The 24,161-nt window shown below is 40.6% G+C and overlaps 1 protein-coding gene across 5 annotated transcripts in view; it reads left to right on the top strand.

Annotated features, from left to right (window-relative positions):
* Positions 1-24,161, top strand: part of St7 (suppression of tumorigenicity 7) — a 235,582-nt gene that overhangs the window by 199,855 nt on the left and 11,566 nt on the right. For all 5 annotated transcript variants that reach the window (XM_040728452.1, XM_040728451.1, XM_040728454.1 and 2 more), the window contains one exon: positions 17,746-17,896. In XM_040728452.1, the coding sequence (XP_040584386.1) occupies positions 17,746-17,896 (151 nt within the window). The remainder of the gene's footprint in view (positions 1-17,745; positions 17,897-24,161) is intronic.

The following is a 24,161-nucleotide window of genomic DNA, read 5'->3' as shown; positions in this document are numbered from 1 at the left end:
GCATTTCATTGGGAACATTTCAAATATTTAATCTCCCTCCATTTTCTAATCATTAAAGCAGAGAAGAAAGCATATTATGCTTTTAATCCCTTCTTGGGCAAGATTTACTAATTTTGGTTCAAAGTTTAAGTCAATCATGATGAGGAGAGCATGGATTCTAGGAAGAAGAGATATAGACAGAGAGGGAACAAGTGAGGAAGGAGGAAGGTTGAGAGGCAAAGAGTAGGGTATGAGAGGGGTAAAACTGTGCAGTGAAGCTACTGTTTTCCCTCTCTTCCATCTGGGCTTCTAGTCTGGAATGGTGTCGCCACTCTTTCTGAAAAGTACCCTCAAAGACACACTTAGAGCTTCCTCAGTCTCCTACGTGCTTCTCCAGCGAAGTCAACTACCAAGATGAACCATTACAGATTTACTCCTACTGACACACAAGCACATGTCGTAAATCACAGCAGTCACCTTTGGGTCCCCATCTTTTTCTTTTAAACATGTGTATACATGTTCACGTGTGTGAGTTCACATGTATATGTAGTGCACACCTTTGGGTCCCCATCTTTTTTTTTAAACATGAGTGTACATGTTCACGTGTGTAAGTTCACATGTGTATGTAGTGCACATTTGTGTGGCAGTTAAGGGAGCGTCTCAATTGTTGTTCCTCAGGTGTCGTTTTTGTTGTTGCTGTTTGGTTTTTGGTTTTTTTTTTTTTTTTTTTTTGGTTTTTCGAGACAGGGTTTCTCTGTGGCTTTGGAGGCTGTCCTGGAACTCGCTTGGTAGTCCAGGCTGGTCTCGAACTCATAGAGATCCGCCTGCCTCTGTCTCCCGAGTGCTGGGATTAAAGGCGTGTGCCACCAACGCCCGGCTGGTTTTTGTTTTTGAGACAAGGTCTCAGCGGCCTGGAGCTTGTCAAGTAGGTTAAGCTGACTGGCCACTAAGCTCCCAGGATCCACCAGTTTCCACTTCTCCAGCATTGGGAATGTAAGTGCATCTGGCCACACTCAGTACTTCATGTGTGTGTGTGTGTGTGTGTGTGTGTGTGTGTGTGTGTGTGTGTGTGTGTGTGTGTGCCAAAACTTTGGTCCTCTTTCTTGCAAGGCAAACTCATTCCTGAGTTAATACCCCAACTACCATGTCCTCTTTATAATACAGAATGCATCTGGTCTATCTCCAAGATTCTTAATAGTCTAACATTATTCAAAAGTCCAAGCTCAAGGCCTCCTCTGGGATTTGACACAAAAGTTAACCTTAAAGACCTTTAAAATAAAAAATCAAGGAATATCCTGAGTACACAGTGGCACAGAGTGGCATTCTTATTTCAGAATGACAAAATATGTAAATACAGAGGAGGGGTTGGATCAGAGCAAGACTAAAACCCAGGTAAATATTTAATCTCGAAAATCTATGTTTGGTATCTCAATCACATGGTAGTATGCATGCATTCCCAAGGGCTGTGGAAGCCCATCCCTTTCTGGCTGTAGCCCACAAAGCCTCCCTCTTAGATTGGTACTGTTCCATGCCTGCAATTTCCTTTCATATGTTCCTGGTTCCAGAATCTGACTCCCAAGGGCCTTAGTTCCACCTCTGGCTATACCATCATAGTTTCATTCATCACCCTCTCTGAAGCTACCCAAAGAGAAACTGACCCTGCCACATATTACCTGGGTTCCTAGGTCTTTCGTGGAAATTAGTATAGAGGATTACATGACCTATCATTTTTACTTTATGCATATTTGAAAAACTAGTACAGTGTGTATGATTCCAAAGTCTTCTGCCAGGATAAGGTCCCCAGGTTCACAATTGCAGTAACCTCTGAGAGCCTAGATGACCAAACATTAGAAAACACTTCCTGTAATGGCTCTTTGCAGGGGAGAGACCTGGAGTTTCTGCTTCTCAAAGAAAAATCTTTCCAATTAGTTAAAACTTTTATACCCGTGAGCCTGGGATAAATGGAGCCTGGACACTTTCTAAAATGTCCTCAAAGCATGCTTCTCACTGTCCTGATACCAAGTATTTAGTTTCTTTTTAATGATCCTGCCATACTTTCTTTGGCCTCAGAATTATACATGGTTCCTGAATGCACAAACTGCAAGCTTTTCTAAAGTTTTCCCCTGTGCTTTTGTATTACAGTTCTCACTGTAAACTTGGCTAAAATCATCAAGCAGTTACTATGCTATCACCTGAATTACTGGCTGCCATGAAATTCCTTCTACCAGATGATTAGACTCCCACCTTTAAACTCAGCCTGCCTGGTTTAAAGTACTAAGACATGGATAAAAATTTAGAGAAATTATTTGTCACAATGTAATACAAATGGTCTTCAGTTCAATTCCTATTGACTATAGTCTTTACTATCTATATTGCTAAACATTATCATCTTGTGAACATCCAACAGAACTGCCTACTAATCTTTGTTTCTAACATTCTTTGTCTAGCCTAGTTCTTCAAACATTTCTAACTCCTTGCTACAAAGCAGTTCTAAAGTTTTCTAAACCACACGGCCAAATAGTACAGCAATGATCCTACATCTCTAGTGTGAATTTTCCACATTTAAGTTATTGCCCCCTTGCAAAATAACCTGAGGGAGCAATTAAAAAGAGAGATTATTTATTTTGACTAATAGTTCAGCCCATCATTAGAGAAGGAGCATAGCAGAATGGTAGCTAAGAAGGGCAAAATGGGGGGGGGATAAGAGAAAAGAAGGAAGGCCGAGTGGGGGAGAAACAGAGAGAGACGGGTACAATCGTGTGGCTCAGCTCCTTTCTTTTCTACTTGTCTTTCATCAAGGCCCCTAGCCTAAGGGATGCTGCTGCCCACATTCAGGGTAGGTCTCCTCATATTAATTAATCCTCTCTGAAAATGCTCACAGACACACCCAGATATGTGTTCTACTAATTTCCTAAGTGCTTCTCAACCCAGTCAAGTTGACAGGTAGCATTACCATCACAGGTAGAGTATCTGAGTTCGCTTTTTTTCCCTTACTGGTGATCGTGCTGTTGGAGACTTCTGTTCATATTTCCCAAGCTAAGGTCTCTGGTATTCTCCAACTTGATGTCCATTGTTGTTATTAGAAGGAAAACTTCCCTGCTCCAGAAGAGGCATTCTTCCTTCACCTAGCACTACACAACCCACTAGGTTGCCCATCAACAATAGCTTGTTAGAACTGTCTACTTACTCTGCTCTAACAGAATGATCAGTTTCCCCTCATCATGAAGGAGATCATTTTGGTTTTTGGTCTGTTTGTTTTTTGAAGACAGTGTTTCTCTGTTTAATAGCCCTGTGTCCTGGAACTCACTTTGTAGACCAGGCTGGCATCAAACTCAAAAACATCCATCTTTCTCTGCCTCCTGAGTGCTGGGATTAAAGGCATGCACCACCATGCCTGGCTTGGGGATAACGTTCTTGTTGCTATCTATTAGCTTTTGTATTCTCCAGTAGTATCTAATTCTAAAGTTGAGTATTTTGTACCGTAACAATACAGTCAGGTTCATTTGGAGGGCACATACTGTGCACCAGGCACTGGGACACGGATCACAACAGGACCCATATTCTTGAGGAATTCAGAGACCAGGCAGTACCTCTGTGAAACAGGAAGCATGTTGCAGGAAGGTAGGGTGCTTACACTCAGAGCTAGCACAAGAGACTTGGCTGTTCTTGGTTCTATGATTATTGTTATAAACATTTTCCACATGGCCAGCACTGTGGGGCTGTCTTGACTGTGTGCAGAAGAGCAAATCATCTGATGTGCTCTGAAAACTCAAACATCCTGAACTCCAGAATTGAGCCTTGGCTAACAAGAAAGTGATGGAGTCAGTCACTAGAAGGGCTCCCAAGTCCCATGTTCTCTGCTCCACTAATACTGTCCCTGACTGCTCAGCTTGTGTAGACCACTCACAATAGTTTAGCTTTCATAACCATAGAAGCATGGATATGAAAACATTTCCCTCCTACTGCACATTTGTGAGGTCTTAACTAACAGGTAAAATTAGAGCTGCTCTGGTTGAATCTAAAGAGTCTGCTAACCCGGCATGTCAGTTGGCCTCCCAGCAAATGAGACAATCAGCCTAAAAAATGGAAAGATTTGATTACCTTGAACTTTTTGAGGTTTTGGCCTATTGGTGGTTGCCCATTGTCTTTGTATCATGGTGGAAGCTCATGGAGGAGGAAACTGCCCATCTGTTAGGTACAGGGAAACAGAGACAGAAAGGAGCAGGGATCACAGGAGCCCTTCAAAGGCACACCTGAGTGGTCTAACTTCCTTTGCACTAAACTCCTCTTGAATGTTCCTCCATGCTCCACTAGTTCCATGGTCTAGGGACCATATCTTTCACACATGGCATTGGGGACACTTCATAGTCAAGCTATAGTAACAGCAGCTCAAAGCACCTGTGCATCAAGTCTAGAGAGCAAGCATCAGATGCCCAAGGGCCACCACTACCACAGAAATTGTCAAGTAATTGTGATCTCACCCACAGAACTGAGGACCCACACCCACTCTCAAGGAAAAGACAGGACTGAGGAACCATAGCTAGTTCCCTATGGTGCCAAAACGTTGTGGGTGGAATATTCAATAAAAATCACAAGCAGCCATCAGGGAAAGCTTTTGTCTTAATTTTGCCCGAAGTCTTAAACCACTGAGACATGTTTCCTTGTCATAGGTCTAATGGCATTCCCTTAGAGAAGGATGTTCGTCACATCACCAAGACTGAGTTTACCCACAGGACAGCCTGTTCTGCTCTGAATGTGATGTAAAGACTTCGCCTAATTGATCACTAAGTTTTTAAACCATTGCCTAGAATATGGAAAGACATGAGAAAATAGAGATGAGGATCAAAGTTGTTGTGACAGAATGCATTCCCTTCAAAATTTACCCCCTTTTGCTTGTAAAAAGTTCATCAGTTGTCAATTTAAAGACTCATTTCACAGTCATTTCAAGAGACTTGTGGAGGAAATAAGTCTCAGTAATTGTATATTCTAATGAGCTGTCTGCAGGACATTGTTATCATGATGGAAATTCTACTTCTTGAAAACAGTAAAGCAATTCTCTCTATATATCTTGGTAAAGTTGATTGACAGAGCAGAAAATTGCTCTTTAGTCCAATTTAGAAAACAATGTGTCATGAGTTTTAGCATTTAAATGTATTTGAAGCATGGAAGCAGAAATTCAAAATACCTTGGCAATTGTCTGTGATATTGCATATCGATAGTATATTGCATAAACATTACTTCAATATATGTTTCTTGAGCCATATTTTGTTCCAAAGTTTTTTTGTAAGACAGTAAGGAGATAGAGTGTAGAAACACAACCCAAAGGAAAATGGACAGAGAACAGTTTTAAAGTTACATTTCCCAAGAACAGAAAGTTTCTTAGGAGTCTAAAAAAGCATGTCGCTGCTCCTTTGTAGGTGTCCCAGCCAAGGCACAAGTTGCCCCTACCTCAACCATCAGGCCCCTTGGCTTCTTCTTAACCCTCATCCTATTCTTTCCCACCCACCCTCTGGTCCACTTGTGGACCTCCACCCTTTGTCTTTAGGAAGTGATAGATACTAACCCAGGGCATCTTGGGAGTTTGTGCTGGGCAGTGAGACTCACACCCAGCTCCCAGCCACTTCTTACTCTTGAGACAGCCTCAATCCCATATCCTCTCCTGATTGTAGGCACTCCTCTGTGTCCTTTCTGCTTCTTTATCCAGGTGGAGCCCTCTAAGGCTTAGAACTCTCCTAGGGAGTTTCCTAGGTTCCATGGCTCATCTCCTGCCTATGTTCCCAAACACCTGAATCTGTCTCCAGCTTCTTTCACAGACTTTAGACCTAGCACCTGAATCCCACATCTGTCCAGGAAAGTTCCGAAGATCCTTTACAGTCTACTTGTCCCCTTCACCCTGCTAAACCACTTCCTCCGCTGGTGTTGGAATCCCAGCTGAGGACATTCTGAGTCTGTGTCTTAAGTGGCACACAGCCACAGTCATACTCCTTTTTCTACTCTCACATCTGTCAACCCCTGGGGCAGTCCCTTTCTCTCCCGTCAATTTCCCCTTCACTATGACAGGAACTTTACAGGGTTTACTAACTCCTGACTCTTTCCTGCTTGTTGATCTGGCACATGATCCCATCTTCAGTTTCTCTTCAAATCTTATTCCCCATATCCTGCTGTGGTTTTTTGTTTTTCTTTTTGGTCATTTTGGAAGCTATAAAAGTGTCTCAGACCTCTTTCAGGCCTCACTCCACATTTCCCAGGTTTATTCCCCATCACTTATTCACATATGCCTTTGAACACTATTCTGTGTCTGAAAGTTTGAAAACCAGTGTAACTGTTCCACTATCAAGGGGACCCTGGAGGCCTTACCTTGTTTCCTTCCTTGAATAGCACCAGAAAGGCTGGTTTCTAAATGCAACTGCCTTCCCATGCAACTTGTGCAGCCTTGGTCAAGCTACCGTGTCTGCTGAGCCTCCCGTTTCCCTAGGCGTCTCCATGGTTCCCTTGCCATGTGTCCCTGTAGGTGGTTACTCTTATGATAGCACTCACACTTCACCAGACCCTAAGTACCACCTACTCCCTTTGATGCTTCAGGACCATTGTCTAGCCTTGCTCCTGGCCTTGGCATCCCTCCCCATCCACATTTGTAGGGCAAATTCTTGCTCATTTAATCTCACTGACATCACCCCATTTAGATAATCCTCAGTTCAGTCTGTTTATTTCCTTGTTAAATGTGATCTAATTTCTTTGCCTATGCTTGATCTTACTCTGCTTCCTCCTCTTCCACACAAAGGTTATGGAGGATGAAGGATCAAAGCAGAGACATAACGTTTTTCACATTTGTGCCCATGGGGTAAATTTTGGGTACTTGAATATCTTTGTCTTTGGGGCACACTGTGCATACTACAAGATCTGTGTGTTTGAGATATACTGAGCATAATCTTATATCTCTTCTTGACCCTTTACTTAATCCTGTCTGTGTTCTTGGAGTAATGTGTGTCCTTCTATGTCTTTGGATAAGCTGTGGCTACTTCCATATCTATGAACCTGAAAAACATCACAGGTATGTCTGTCTCTGTCCGCAGCACCTACTTTAGCACTCTCATATGTTTCCTTGGGATATGCTGCAGGATATGCAAGTTTTTCAGATGAAGCAAAGGCACTGATGAATAGGTAATCAAAGCAGGGGGAAGCAGGTACCTGTGACTGTAGGTTGGGGTTCATTTCCATCCAGCCTTGTTTCATTCTTATTTCTGTTGGTCGACTGGTGCAGCAATAGCCAGTTTTCTTCACATATTTGCTACTGTGATAAACCTTCTCATGTGTTTCACCTAGAAACAGACTCAGTTATGTATAGAGACCTCCCCATAAAGCAGAACTCACCTTTGCAATAATATGAGCGTTTCTCCTTTTACTAACAATTAAAATGGTCTTCTGTTCAGAGAACATAGCTGTTCAGTGAACACATATGCATGGGTACCTATTCATAGGTACTTTATATATGCTTTCCATATTATCACATGTCATTTCTAACTTTAGCACCAACAACATATTTTTGCTGTTCAGTTTTTACAGATGATCAAACTGAAGAGCAAAGAAATTAGATTTCATACCTAAGGTCATAGCAGTGTGATAGAGCAGGACTCTAAACAGTTGTTCATAGTGGCATGGAGGAGGAAGCAGCACGAGGTCTGGTATGGATGGACACCTCCTTCTCATGACTGTGCTCGCTGAATGGATCAGTTACTTGTGGTATTTAATCCTATTACATATATGTTTTTGAGTTCAAGGAGCAGTCATCAATGAACTTCAGCATGTATTGCTTTTATTCCAAATGGCACTAAGTTCTTTTTTTACATCTAAGTATGCATTTTATTTTAGAAGAATTTCATATATGAATATACTATATTTACACCATTTCTACCCTTCCCTTTTGCCCCTTGAGCGGCTATGTGTAGGAAGAGACATTTTGGGCGTTGCTAGAGGCATGTACGGAGGTGGTAATGAAAGGGCAGTGAACTGTGCCACTAACCACGCCCACTTTGGGAGTGGCTAGAGGCTCATATGGAGGTAGTAATAAAAGGTGGTACAGGAGAGACGCATGCTGGTTCTATGGCAAAAGCTGCTGACTCACCTTGTTTGCCAGTTTTTTCTTGTAAGTAACTTCTATAATAAATAGTTACCTATACCCTCATCAAGTGTGCTGTTTATTGTTACAGATTGGTGTCAGAAGTGGGATTGTAAGGTATACCAGTTACATGTTTTATATCATAATATTTGAAAAACTTCCAATTTTACTGGAGGCATATGCTACAGCATTGTCAGTTTTTATTTGTGCTGGTATACTCATAACAGCCATCACCTTTAAGAGGTGTGTGATAACAGAATCAGCCTTTTCAGAGCTGAGGGCAGTAGCCTGAGAACATGTCTAAAATCCCAGTAATCACCTTATTATTTACTTTAACTGGCAACTTGGGTCTGTGATCCTATATAGAAGTTTGCCAAAATATATGTTTTTTTTTATTTCCTCCAGTTACACTTGGTTCATCCTCTGTAGCTAATGTATCATCCAGTGCTGTATTATTTACAATAGGCGGTGGATCTTCTAATTGTCCTGGGAGAGGCTGTCCTCCACTGTTACTGGGAAAGACCGGACCACCTTTGATCTTGGGGTCTCCACGAGGCCCCTGGACCCATTTCCCGGCTGTAAAGGTTTACCTTGTCTGTCTGTGGTCGTCTAGCATTCCTTGGTCCAGTGTCTTTCTTTGCTATACATCCTGCAGAGATCAGAAGGCTGAGGCCTTCTGTTTGAAGCATTCCTGGTAGAAGCATTACAGTTCCTACTCAGATGTCCTATTGTACCACAGTTAAAGCACTTAGTATTTTTATGTCTTTTGAAATTTCTGGAGATTGCCTCATCTACCCAGGCTTCTATATCATCATGGTTAAGGCATTTGGCATCTTGGTGACTCTTCAAACCTATAGAAATCGCTTCATCTACCCAAGCTTATGTAACCTGATTCAAGGTTAACTGTATATAGGACCCATCCCTCCAATGGCACTGATCTTATTTTTAATTGCCAAAGTACCTGCTTTCATTGTGGATTTGCATTCTCTTATGCCAAAGATCCTATGAGGAGTCACCTAGATTCCAGATCTGTTACCTGTACTTCTACTTCCCTGGACAATCTTTCTAAAAATTCAGTGAGCCTTTACTGTGGATTGTATACTACTTTGTTATACGATTGCATTGTCTCTCCTGTTTTCATAAACCTTATACAAAGCATTTAAAGTGGCTGTATGGCATAAAGACAATATGTGCCCATCATATGCAGCCTGAGCCAATGGGTCAGCATAAGCACCCTCCCCAAGACTCTTATCTTGGGGTGCTTCATGGACTTTCTTTAATCCCTGAATTTCTAGGGCTTTTGCCTCTTGCCTCCATAAAGCTCTCCATTATATTTGACATGAATTTTCAAGCACTGCTGAGTCCAATTGGCTCCAATCTCTAGGGGTCACTCTATTTGCAGTGGCCCATGAGTGCAGGAGCTCCCTGACATAGGGAGAATAAAGACCATATGAAACAGTGGCCTCCTTGATTCTTTTTAGATCCTTCATCTGTATAGGTTCCCATTGATAAGCAAGTGCTTCTTTGTTGCTGGTTTTTTGGTTACAGATACTGGGAAGACCATGGGAGAGGGCATAACAACCTTAGGGAGGTCTTCCCGGCATCTGAGAAGTCTAGGTAAATACCTCTTTCATGACCTGCTCTTGTATGTCTGATTCTGAAGTATCAGAATGGACATCTTCTGAGACCTGCAATCTATTTATCATTGTTTCTCTGAGCTCTTGAAGTTCTTGGATCAAATAAATTTCCAAGGACATCATGGAATCGTTCATTTTTTGCATACATTATTTATATCTGATTCTAAACATTTAATATTCTCATCCTTAGAAAGTAACTGAATAGCATGTAAACTGCCTTCCAGAAATAATGTTCTATCAGCTAGTTTGTCATTGCTCTCAGACATGGAACAAATCTTTTCTGTTAGCATTTCAATCTTATGTTCCAGTCTTTGTAGTTTGCTAGTGAAATCATCAAACACGGAACAGTTTTTTGGTTAAGTGTTTCAACATTATGTTCCACTTTTTCTATTCTGTCTGTTGAATCAATAGATATGGAACACATTTTTTCCTGAAAGTAATTCAACTTTATGTTCCATATCTTTCAACCTATTTGTCAGATCTTCATTATCATTTTGAATATTCTGAATATTTTTTACCAAACCTTCCTTACTATCCTGGAAGGAATTTTCCATTGTCCGAATTCTTTGTACTAGGATTTCATAACCGTCTTGTGATAACCATATGATCTGTATAAGTTTGTCATTTTTCCCTATTCTCGAACCATTTCTTTAATGAAATTATATGGATTATCAAACTGATAACCATTATTGCAGGTAGAAAGTACCTTCCAGGTAGGTCCTCAACCCTTTCCAACATCCCATCCATACAAAAAACGAGAAAATTCTTAACGTCCTGCATTGTAATGTTATTCGCCATATGTATAGAGCAGTTAATCTCTATTACCAGTGGATTTTTATTCAGGCCGAATTTATCAGGCCGCCAGTAAAGGAGTACATGGCTGCGTGATAAATCTCAGATTGTCATCGTCCCATTTCAGCAGGAAGTAGTTTTGAGAATTCCAAGCCCCCTCTCCCTACTGTTGATATTGCAGGATAGTTTACACCTGTTAGTGTAGTTTTTCCATTATTTTAGTGTTGGTATTGGAAGGAGGTGTTCAGACTTGGGTATTTCTTTCAGATAAGCTTAGGTTTAGATGGGATAGATATTTGAGACATTTTGTTCATTGACACAAATTAGTTTTGTTTTAAGCTTAAATATCTTCTTTAGACTAAAAGGGGAATTGTAGGAAGAGACATTAGGACTACACCACTAGCCATGTCCATTTTGGGCATGGCTAGAGGCTCATGCGGAGGTGGTAATAAATGCAGGAGAGACGTACACTCTCTTTTCGGCTTCCGGTTCTGTGGCAAAAGCTGCTGACTCACCTTGGTTGCCAGTTTTTTCTTGTAAGTAATTTCTACAATAAATAGTAACCTATGCCCTCATCAAGTGTGCTGTTTATTGTTACAGCTCTATTTTCAGATTTGTTCACTTATTTATATTAAGAGCATGTGTGTTTGTCTGCATATGTTCATGTTCAGCCTGTGCCTGCAGGAGCTGGCACAGGTCACAAGAGGGCATCAGTTCCCCAGGAACCAGAGTTATAGGTGGTTATGTGCCACAAAATGGGTTCTGGGAGCCAAACTGAGGTCCCCTGCAAGAGCAGTATGTGCTCATAACTTTATCCATATATATATGAAAATAATGATGTTTATTACAGAAAATCTAGAAATTATAACACAAAGAAAGTAATCTCCCACAATAATAAATATTTAACTACTCTTAACTTTTGATCTGTCATTTTCCAATGCTTTTTAGTGTCCAAACAAACATTGTATTGTCAAAATAATTGGTTATATATAGCATGACAAACATTTTCATTTTGCAATGTAACATAAGATTTTCAATACAGATAAATATTCTTCTACTCTTGTGCTTTGGAGAGCAACTTGATAGCTATCACCTAAATTTGCTGTAGCTTAATTCCCCTGTTTTTCATATTGTATTTATGTCTGTGTCTTTACTGGTGATTTTCATGATTTATGGTATTGTTGGTACTGAACATTTTAGAAATGTAAATAAATTAATTCCTTTGCCTTAATATCTATGTGAAGGATAACTTCGGGGCCATTTTTCCTCAAATTACTGTAGAGTTTTATACCTTGAAAAGGGAAACTTTGGCAGTCTGTCCCTTGGAGTAGATTCTAGACAGTTTTTCTCGTAAATGAGCCAGCATCTTCTCAATGCCTGCAGGAACAGGCACCACTCACTCCTCTGCTTCTCTATGTAAGCTCTGGTTTTGCGTGCTAATGTATTGGGCATAAGGAGCACAATTCTGACACAAATTGACTTTGAAAAGTTGCTTCCGAAACCTTTAGAAGCGCTGTTCTTCAGCGAGTGTGGTTGAGAATCTGGGAAGGAAGTTAAAGGTAGGATACAGGCAAGATAGCATAGAATGCTGACTTAGCTAACAGAAGCCAAGTCGCTAATACAGACAGGCAGAGCATGTTCTCTGATTTGCAAAGTGCAGTTAGCCTAATTGATTTCTGCATACTTGTGGATAGGGATCTGCCCTCTTCCATTTATTTTTCTCTTGACAAGTGGGATGTGAAATGTTTTTCCATGCCTTTCTAATTTAAATGTTGCACATGTTGAGACCTGATATTGTCAGCCATTTAAAGCTTGGCCCCAAACATAGCACATTGTTGTTATTAGCCTTCATCGGTTGGTTACAGCCAACATTCTGTTTGGAACTCTGAAGGACTATAAATCTCCTTTATAGACATAACCAATTCCTGCCATAAAGCAGATGCAGTGAGAGACAGAGCTAAGTCTCCTAGGTGAGAGACTTGTTGACCTCATTAGATTGACCGTCAGCAGTGACCACATTGGGAGTGTTGTTGAGATGTAAGGTTTGAATTTAAGTTAGCATACATATGTGCAAGGTGCTTAAAAGGAAGTAGTGAGAAATTAGCACAATGGTAACAAAGTTTATGTTGTTGAAGATCTTGTGACTGAGCTGAGAGAGAAAGAGGGACACATGTAACTAAAGGGTTACATATACATACATCAGGGTCAGACAGAGCTTAGAGGGGAACTAAGTATCATCTCACAGCCTACATACTGGGCTACAGATGATGGTTGAAGTCACATGTATGCATTGGATTCAGGTTGCCAACTGGGTAAGCCGTCTGCCTCACTCACGTTTATTGTCACTTTCCAAGTGCATGTAGATGTCCTGGTGTCAACAATGCTTTTAAATCAAATTTTGTATTATATTTATTATAGTTTTATTATAATGTGTTCATTTTCAATGAGTATATGTTCCTACCATGGGTATCTATAGATTGTCTTCTTAATGTTTGAGAATTCCATACATGCATACAATGTTATTTTTAATATAATTTTAATTTATATTGAAAATAGATTTTTCCTTATGATATATTCTGATCACAATTTCTCCCCTACAAGTTCCTTCCCACCTCCCAATCCACCCAAATCCACATCCATTTTTTTCTCTTTCTCTTTAGAAAACAGATAGACAAAAAGAATAGGACAAAACCAATAGACAGTAAGAATGGCAAAAGAAAAAACATCAGAAACACATTCAGATGTGGAGATACACATGCTTATACACAGAAATCCCATAAAAACAAAGTTGGAAACCATTATATAAAAGCAAAAGATCTGTAAGGTTAAAAATGCATAGCTAAGGCATTATGAGACAAAAACCCTCCAAAATTAACGTTGAATTTGTTTTGTGATAGCCTACCTTTAAGTACAGTTTGTAATATGCAGTGAGGCTACATTGGAGAAAACTAATTTTTGTTCTGCAAGTGGTTGTTAATTGAAGATAGCTTCCGGGTTGAGGATGGGAGCTTGTGTCCACTCAGTATCTCTGCAGTGGGACTCCATCTGGCTTAGACTTGTGCAGGCCTTGTCTATGCTTCCATAGAGTCTGTGAGTTCATATGTTCATCAGCCCTGTTGTGTCTAGAAATCCTCATTTCCTTGTGTTCTCCATCCCCACTGGCTCTTACGATCTTTCAACTTTCTCTTCTGCAAAGTTCCCTGAGATCTAAGGGGAGGGATTTGAGGAAGACATAACATTTAGGGCTGAGTGGTCCAAGATCTCTCATTCTCTTCACGTTGTCCACCTGTGGGTCTCTCTATTTGTTTCCATCGCTGCTGGAGGGAGCTTCTCTCATAACAGCTGAGCAGGATGCTGATCTATGAAAATAACAGAATGTAATTAGGAGTCATTTTATTGATATATTCCTTTAGCAGAACAGTAGTATTTGATTTTCCTGTAGGTCCATAGCCAATCTATTCTCAAATCCTTGGCCACCTGGGCAGTGTCTGGCATGGGTCCCATCTCATGGAGTGGGCCTTAAAGACAACTAGACAGTAGTTGGTTACTCCAACAACTTTTGTGCCACAATTGCACAAAAGTTGTATCATGCAGACAGGTCATCACTGTAGATTGAGGAATTGGTAGCTGAGTTGGTGGTTACCTTTATCTTCTAGTAGTGTGCAGAGTACCTTCCAGTACCAGGAACACTAGTCATTAGGAGGGTAGGCACTAGGTAGGTACCAGCTCAACTTCTCCATGCTCATTGAGTTTTATACAATGTAGTTTGATCAAAGTCACTCCCATTCCCTCTGCTCCAATTCCTTTTTAACCTCCTCCTACCATTATCTTCTCCCAACATCATGTCTTTGTTCTTGTTTGTTTGTTTTTCCTCCCACTGAGTTTAATAACTGCTGCCAGTGGGTATATGGGTCCAGAACCATCTACAGAAGCATGGATACCCTTTCAGGAGGTACTTCTTGAAGAAAACTAATTCTCCCTTACCTACCAGTCATCTATTTGTAGTAGTTTCACAGCTAGGTGTGAGACTTTGTGATCCCCTTCCTCCTCCATGATGGGATTTTTGTCTGGTGTGATCTTGTGCTGGTTTTGTGCACTTAGAACTGTTGTGAGTTCATATGTCCAACTGCCCTGTCATGGCCTTGAGACACTGTTTCCTTTTAGTCATTTATTAACTCTGGCTTTATAATCTTTCTGCTGCCCTTTCTTTGATAGTGCCTGTACCTTAGGAGGAGGTGTGATATAGATATCACATTTACAGCAGTCTCTTGTTCTCTGCATGTTGGCCAATTGTGATTCTCTGTGTGACTTGCCATTACTGATAGAAGAAGATTGTCTGATGATGGTTGAGAAATGCACTAATTCATTAGGTTAAAGATAAGTCATTGTGATTCAATTTAATACTATATACATTTGGTAGAATGAAAGTAGTAGGTTTTCACGGGACATTGGTGGCCCATGCCTTTAATCTCAGCACTCGGGAGGCAGAGGCAGGTGGATCTCTCTGAGTTCAAGGCCAGCCTGGTCTACAGAGTGAGTTCCAGGACAGGCTCCAAAGCAATACAGAGAAACACTGTCTTGAAAAACAAAACAAATAAAAAAATAGTAGGTTTTCCCCAAGTCCTATGGCCTACCTCCAGTCCTATGTTCTTAGTCCTGATAACAGTAGTAGGTATGAGTTCTATCTAAAAATTGGTCTAGTTATTTGTAGACTGTAAGCCCCTGACTACAGTGTCTCTGTTCAAAAGAATATTTTATAGTATGGGAATGTTCACTAAAATTTCCAATGCAGTAGTAAAATTAGTCACATGCAGCAGCGCTTAAGGTCTTGGAACATGGAGACTGGAATCAAACTGAACTTTATGTTGTTTAGTTTTAATCTAAGTAACCACCAGTTAGGACAATGGACAGAACAGTTAGTAATTTTCTGAACCCTCTACCCACGTTTTCTCTGCCCTGTATCCTAGCTTGCTTTTGACCTGCAAATAGGGAACATGTGTAATGAAGCAGTTTTAAGAGCTTTTCCTAGTCATAGAAATAAAAGGTAAAGCAACTTACACTTTTCCCTCACTACCATCTGGTTCTCTGCAACATGACAGAGATTTCACTCTGCTTGGGTTGGTTAAACCAGTTTATTCACATTTGGTTTATTCAAGTTTCATATACCGCTTTCCTCAGTTTTGAAGTTGACTAACTGGCAGGGTATTTATGAATAATTACTAAAATTGCAGATGAAGATCTTATTCTGAGGTTCTCACTAGATAAGATTTGCTCCTCATTAATTTTGCTGAAGATACTGATGGTAACAAAATGGCCTTCCTATGTTTTCTTACTCTAAAACAGAATAGTCCATAGCACTGTATGATGTCTAGATCTTTCTGATGATTCATAGCCTTCACGGCTTATAAGATTATTATAGACATTATGTAAATCACAATGGACTCTATTAAGATAACAGAGTCACAAGAGGATAACCACCTATCTCTGAGTGCAAAATATGCCTTTTGTATTTATATTACAATTAACTTAATTTTGCTTTTTATTTTTTGAGACAGGGTTTCTGTGTGTGATAGCTCTGGCTCTTCTGGAACTCACTCTAAGCCTCAAACTCATAGAGATCCACCTGCCTTTGCCTCCTAAGTGCTGGAACTAAAGGTGTGCACCACCACCACACAGATTTATGTTTTTTTATAACTATAGCACTAGTTGGATTGCTAGCGTTACTTTTCCCCCAGATGATTTTTTATCTTACACTGCTTTAAGACAAAAATATAGGAAGAAATTAGTAGCTTGTGGGATCACAAAAAGCAAATGACCAAAAGTTCTTTGGGAATTTCTGTTCAAAGAATCACCATCTCTGTAACAAACACCTTCCAGGACCATCCAGGAAAGAGGTCCATTCACCAGCTTCTTTCGAGGAGGACTTCCAGCCCCTATGAGAGGGGTGACTCTTCTTTTTGCTGTTCTTTGGGAACCTCTTTCCCACCTCTGTTTTCATCTTGCATTAAGAGCAGTGACTTGGAGACCATGTGGAAAATAAGACCCAAATTTTGGAACACCTTTCTGTCTCAGAGCCAAAGTCCCCACATATGGCCTCCTGGCTCCTGGTTGGCCATCCTTGTACGTTGACCCTGAGTGTGCTACCAATGGGAGCAGCTTAAAGGCAGGTATTGACACCCAAATGGGTAAATCCTTGCTAGAGGACAATGAAAAAGCAATAACCGTGTCCTGTTCTTTATTGTGTGCATGAGAACTCTTCTATATTTTGTTCTCTTACAAATTTCCACTGACAGAAAGAAACCAGACCATTCTTTTTTACATTAAAAATTGTAAACTTGTTATAGCATTTTTTTTGTATTTGTATCGTGTTAATAAATGTCTCACTGTAAGGTCTACCATTTGTTGCCCATGATAGTGGTGGTAGTGGTAGTGTGGAGTGGTGGTGGTGATGTGTGCATGTGATGTATTTGGGGATGGATTATAGAAGGGAGATAGTGAAGAATGGAGTGCCAGGGAACTGTTCTAGGTGTGCCTGTCTCTATCCTATGGGAAATGCAAAGGAATGAAAGTGGATATTTAGACCTCTCTAAGTTCCAGGAAAACGACACGTCTTATCCTGTACCCCTAGATCCTTTGCTTAGAATATGAATGAAGAGATATGCAGTCACTCCAGTACCTCTAGTCCCTCAAGTCCCTTCAGCCTAGAAGTTCCTTTCAGCTTGGAGTCTGTTTGTGGTTCTCTTGGATCTTCCTACACATGCTGACACCTTCCTCATTCCCACATCTGAGCATCTACCAATAGTTCTTTTCAAAAAATGGTCTGTATAGAAAAAGTAAATGGGTAGTGTTACTCAAAGTCAAATCTCTTTAGTGCAGGTTTAACCATATAACATGTTTGATTTCATGTGTCCATTTTATGTATTTTCTTTGTGGTTACAAAATTATACCCAATTATTATGTCTTCTACATTTTCCCCTTTTGCTGTTTGAGCTTATATTTATCTCTTTGAGAAGAATATTTTAGCCTATAAGTCTCTGATCTTCATGAAAGCCAAGTAGTAAAAGGTAATCAGCTGTCAACAAACTGTATATTGCTGGATGTAGCAATGAGACTGCAGGTTTGATGAAATGTTTGTGAATGGTGTTTCTGGGAAATCAGTCTGTTCATTAATTCCTAGTCACTGTATATTAACACATCTGCCTCGTGTTTTTTTCATCTCAGTATCTGCTAGAAATGAAAAGCTTGATCCTCCCACCAGAGCACATCCTGAAGAGAGGAGACAGTGAAGCAATAGCATACGCATTCTTTCACCTTGCACACTGGAAGAGGGTGGAAGGGGCTTTGAACCTCCTGCATTGTACGTGGGAAGGCAGTAAGTAATTCTTTTTTGTAAACATTCTTTAAGAACGTAAAGTGTTCGGACTATTTGTGCTACAATAGTTCATGACAAGCAATGAGAATTTGCACGTCTGGCTTTTGTTTCCAGTATATCACATTATCAAGGCAGTTGATTATTTGATGCTCCAGATCCCCAGAGACAGGGTGGGGTGTTGCTGTGGTGGTGACACTTCAAGATTAGAAATGTACCTTCATACAAGAGATAAGTGACTCTGGGTACTCTAGAGGAGTTCTGTACTACCCTGAAAACCCTCCCTGGAGATCTCCACAGTCCCTTGATGTAACTTTTGTCTTAGGCTTAGGCCTTGTGTTGGACTCTGCTTACCATTTCCTATAGCCTTGTTTTTAGAGACGGATTCAAGCCACAATTATCCTGCACTGAAGTAAGAATGATCAAACGCACCCCAGATGTGTTTCAAAACAATAGCAAGCACATTGAACCCTGATGTCTTATGGATGTGTGGTAACCCTTGTGAATAATAATTGCCTGTTAGATGGAGGCATCAAGTAGCCTGGCATGCTCTCTACAGTTGCTATCATGCTGTGTAAGGAAAGTAGGCTCTAATGGCAGGTGAATTGTACTTCTTGACCTTGTACTCCTTCTCATTTAGCGAGGAGTAAATGGCTGCCTTGCCAGCTCTCTGGTGACTTTTAAGAAGACAGAGCTTAGCACCTGAAGGGATAAGTTTAGGAATCAGGTGACAGGTGAGCAAGCCCAGGGCAGTAGTGCAAGCAAGACTATTGTGAAGAAATGGTACATTGTAGGGTTGTTAGGAGATTGTGAATTAAGGAAAAAGAACCAATTCTATGTATGTTATTTGATAACATGTACAAAAGCACTGCTAATAGCATTTAAGCAAAATAAGCACAATATGCAGCAAAATCAAAACAAAAACACTAGAGTCTCTGCTAGTTTTTTTTTCTAGCTTACACTTACTTTGATCAGACTTACAAACAAGTCTTTTTAATCCTTTTTGTTCTTTGTCTTTTCTGCTTCCATTTTCACTTTGATAAGTGTCTGTTCCTTCCAGCCCCTGCCCTTCCAAGAACCAGTAAGAATCCAGCCTGGTTGAGGAAGTGACAGGGTAGCAGGAAGTTGGGATGGCTGTAAGCTGACAAAGATGAGGTTCAAATGTGGTTGGAAATTTTTTGTTTGGGTGCTTTGAAATTTTTTCTCAGATAACTAACAAGTTTCCTTTATATAATTTTCTGTTTATAGCTTGAAAGATGTTTACTCACAAATACTTCTCACTCTGCTTGACGAGTGTAAGAATATAGCCAGGTGTCTGGGTCAGTAGACTCGCTTGCTCAAGTGGCTGTGGGTCTGTGCAGTCTTTTCCAGCTTGTGCTGATCATTGCTTATAAGGTTCTTTGTTACAGCACAAAAGAAAATGTTAATTAAGCGTGAGAAAGATTCTCAAGAGCCTAGAAGAATCAAATATGAGACATAATATCTGGTGTCAAAGCTAAATAGGCCAATTGGCTTAGCAACTAAAAACCTATCATCTGTATGTTGGCATCCTGAGAATAATAGTAGGAACATATCAGTTGGACCTGACTGATAAGATCTAACCCATTGGAAAGGGCCCAAAATGGCACAAAGCAGATGGTGATAAATGCATGGTGTTAGGAGTGACATCACCGCAAACAATTCAAACCCATTGGTGAATAACTGGAAATCGTTGGGAAGCTGGTAATCAGCCAGCAATACAGGGTTTCTCTGAAGCAACAGGAGGGTCAAGAGACACAGTGACATGACGAAGTGGCAGAAGAAGCCGAGTAGGAAGAGTGTCAGGGATTACCTCAAGCTACATGGATAGAATACTTCATTGGGACTAAGGGGATGGATTTTTATATATGAAACAGTAAGGCAAGAGAACCAGGCACCGATAGAAAACACCAACTGGGAATCTGATGCTTACAGATGAGCATATCCTGTGAAAATCAGCTATAGCACCATTCAGTTTCCAGAGAGAGCTATACAATCAGCTTTAGAACAGAGATCTCCTAGTGTGCTCACTGAGCACTGAATACATGAGGAGCCCTGAGAAGTGTTTTCATGCCCAGACCGTGTTCAGTTTCTTTGCATTCGTATCTTTTCACTGGCTGTCCTGATAATGTTCTAGCTTAGGCAGAAAAGAGATGGTCACCTCTGTTCTCCAGCAGAAGAAACAGTGAGGAGAGTGACTGGCGAGTTTGTAGCCTCTGTTCAGACAGCCAGGAGGCAAATGCAAGTCCATATTGTCTTCTCTGCAGTGAACAGATGAAGCTAAGAGACTAGTTATCTCTGGAGCTTTTGCTTGGAAGGTCACAATTTAGATTTACATCACTTCATATAAGCTAGGGTGGAGTGTCTTATAGTTAGTTCTTTTCTACTTTAGAAAGGTGCCCATCCTTGATAAGATTAAACTTTGCTATTATTTAATATTGATTCAAACATTTCAGTAGGAATAAGACGGTAAGTACATATGTATAAACAAAGGAAGGAAACTGAAATGGATTTACCAAACTTTAGTTTTTACAGCCGAATATAGACACAAAGGAAAGCCAGTGGTTTACTCCATGGCACAACTGGTACTCTTCAAAGTTTGTACAACTCACATGTGTTTTCAATAAGCAAAAGATGTATATGTATTTATATGTGTATACTTACACATACACGCATAATTTAGAAAAGTCTTTCATGATAAGTGTTTTCAGCCATTCTTTCTTTTTTAAAGAAGCTATAGGTCTTTCATGCAATTTAGAAACAAGAATAACTACTATAGCTTCAAGCATTTGTCTGCAATCCTTAGATATTTCTTCTAGATCTATGACTTTTCAATTAAATTAGAGATTCAAATCTCTGTGTTTTAAAGATTTACTTTTACTATTTTTAAGTTATGTGTGTGCATGTGTTTGGGGATGCAGGGAGGGTTCTCTAAACCACCAGGCCATCTCTCCAGCCATAGCTGTTTTTTAAATCAGAAGACTCGGATTAGAATTGTGGTTCAGCTGCAGCTCCATAATATGATGGCAGACCACCCTCCTCCCAGCAGCTTGAACAGAAGACACTGCACTTCCCCCAATCGGCCACTTGGTGGCGCCTTTTGACATCTCCAGCCTCAGAGTTCAGGTTTTTGTCCGAGTCACTCGTTTTCTTCATTCTGAAATGCAAGGCCATTGCTTAACTCCACCCAACGTCTCAATTTTATTAGAAAGAGAACTCGGGAGAGAGGACAATGGAACATGATCTTACCAGCTTCCATGTTAGAAATTATTGTTACCCAAGTTGTGTTTTAGAAATCTTTTTTTTAAAAGCCACCTTGGTTCTTTCTTGTTCATTTAAAGGTAGAAATAGAAGGCATTTTTCCCCTTTCAGTGAATTTATTATGTTACAGCACTAATCATTCTTTAGAATTCAGTGGGCTTTCCAACAATTAAGTTGAGCCCTCCCTTCTTTTTGCAAGCTCCAAAGTCTAGCTGATATGTACCAGAGGTTGTGTTTGAAGCATATGGTAGTTAAGGGGGGGGGAGGGAGGAAACACCCTTGACTCCTCAACCACAATACATCAGCATTTCAAAGGTTTCCAAATGTTGATTCAACACTGTCCCAGCCTCCAAAATTACACAGTGTGGCCCTCAAAGTCAGGATAATTAAGAAGGGGGAAGAGTTTCAACTATTAAGATTTTATGTTTCTTGGGTTATTGCACAGCTGCCACCTTATCAAAATTATGTTTGTTTTAACACTGCTGGCTCTGGTTATGCTCACACACATGCACCACTGCAAGTATGAGCTGAATACAAAGATCACGTATGAGTGAAGGAAGGGTCTCATTTCAACTGCACTGGTAATGCACATTATGCCATCTGTTTCGAATGGCAGACATGTTTTACCTATATTCAGTACCGGTGCATCCTTATCTCCCTCCCACCTTGATCTTTCCAAGGTGCTACTTTGTCACTATTTATTTTAGAAAGCATGGTTGTTTGTTGGGCACCGCTGTGAACTTTAATTTTCTTGTTCCATACATCAGAAGAAGGCTGTGCCATGGGGTAAACCACTTGGCCTTTCTTTGTGTCTATATTTTTCTACCCAACCAAATAGAACTTCTTATTTTCTTTTTGGAGCCACCCCCCCCAAGAATCCACTAAATAATGTATAAGATTTGAAGGTGAGGCTTTTGAGAGAAACTAGCAGGGTGTTTCCTTTGAGAGTGGAAAAGGGCCCATTGTTGAAGCATAGGATGAGATTATGATTCTAATTTATTCTCTTTGAACCTAATGGCAAATGCCCTTACTGTAGGATGTGGTTCTCAGGGCATTTCCCCTAGCCATACCTTCCCTCCATAAGGCTGCCACCATGTGCACTTCTAACTGATCCCCACCTCTGCCTCTCCCAGCTCTGAGGATGCAATTTGTGATGTGTGAGAAAATGGTGATTGGTTGAAGACACTGAAAAGCAGCCTCTAGGTATGGCAAGATGGAGAGCCAGCCTGGTTCTAAATGTGCCCTGTTTTGGTAACAAACCATAACATGGCGTGCCTAAAGATTTTGTTTAAGAGTCAGGGTCTTCCTGTGCTGCCAAGGCTGCCCCCACACTCGCAAGCTACAGTGACCTGCTTGAATCTCTACAACAGTGCAGCAGGCAAGCTCCTGTAGTCTTGTTTGGTTTTTCCTAAGTTCTTAAAGATAAATTCTGTGTTTGCCTGTGTGCATAAACTCTGTTGAAGAAATAATTGTTGAATCCTTTTGTAACAGGCATTAATGTTTGCTGATACCAAGTTGAAAATGTTTTATAAGAAGCATTTGTATGTATATACATACATTTTCGACATATGTGTTTTATGCATATATGTTCAAAAGCAACTATACATGTATTTGTGTATGTAGGCAGATAGTGCATGCAGTGCTATCATGGCTCTAGAATTGCTTCTTCCAAATTAGGACAAACATGCTTAAATCCAACCAAAGGAAAATGAGTTTTTCAAGGTCAGTTTCCTTCACTGTTGTAGTTGAAAGAATATGGATCAAAAGCCAGGCTTTGATCTCTGTCTTTGTCTGCATTGAAATGACTAATGAAAGACAGGTGGCGTCCACGACTGTTGCTCGCCCTGCACTCAGACATGGAACATAGAACTTGTGTTTTGTTGAAAGTTTTCTGTCGTAGCCGTTGCAGGTGTATTAGTGCACAGTATCATTTTCATTCACAGTGTGCCCTGACGGAGGTGAAGGCTGTAGGTTCAGTGGAGGAGGAAGGAAAGAGAACCCTGACGTGTACCGGCAGCTTGGTACTTGGGTCTGAGCTCCACCAGTGTAGGGACAGTGAGTTCTTAAGTCACCTAGTATCACTCTTAAAATCTCACACTTTTTGACAAGAGACTAATGATACAAGGCAGAGCTGGCATTTTTTCTCCATTCTATGTATTACAAATAATCTCAATGTTCTGTCTGAAAGGAAAAACATCAAACAAAAGGTATCTGTTTAATGGGTAGGGTGACAGGTCATTAGTTTTCTCTCGTCTCCACTTTCCTGACATCTATGATTTTGTTGGTGCTGGGCATCCTCTGACCTGCACATCCCTGAGCATCTTGGAGCCCAAGCAGTGACTCTGGTCAGAGAGGAAAGGAGACAGGTACATGCATCAGACACAGTTGTGTGGGATGTTTTCATGAGCTCCTTAAGTGACTGGGGACTTCAGTTACACCTCTGAACAAAGGCACACAACGCTAAGCCAGGGAGGGTGCGTATGAAGTGGAAATGTCATCGATATACTGTGTTCCAACTGCCAGCAGCCTAGGTCTCTTGCTTAGTTTTGAACCTAGTATCTGCACAACTTTAATTTATCTAAAATATGTTTCTCAAAGACTTTTAGGAAGTTCATAGTCATTTGTAAAATAGTTTTCTCCAATGATCTATTTCTAGTCTTATATGAACCACCTACGAGGTGTGTTTTTAGGCTCCACACTGGCAAAGTCTCTGCATTTGGCAAGCACCTCGAGGCTCATGTGCCTGTCTCGGAGGTGGGAGGGGAGCCGGCGAGGAGTGGGCAGTGCCTCATCCCCTTCTCCAGACCCCATTCTTAGCTCAGTCTTTGCTGGACCCTATGCAGCAGGGCGAGTGAAGGGTAGAGTTGCAAGTAGAAATTGTATTTGCTTTTGTTAAGTGAAGCCGAACTTAATGTTATTTTTATGAACTTAATGTAAATGGTATCTGACATGAGAAAAAGAGATCTTAAGCGCACCACAAACATGCAAG

Source organism: Mesocricetus auratus, unplaced genomic scaffold, assembly GCF_017639785.1.
Source record: "Mesocricetus auratus isolate SY011 unplaced genomic scaffold, BCM_Maur_2.0 Super-Scaffold_100019, whole genome shotgun sequence".
Taxonomy (NCBI): domain Eukaryota; kingdom Metazoa; phylum Chordata; class Mammalia; order Rodentia; family Cricetidae; genus Mesocricetus; species Mesocricetus auratus.
Note: the sequence above shows the minus strand (reverse complement) of the source record. Positions and strands in the feature narration are given on the sequence as shown.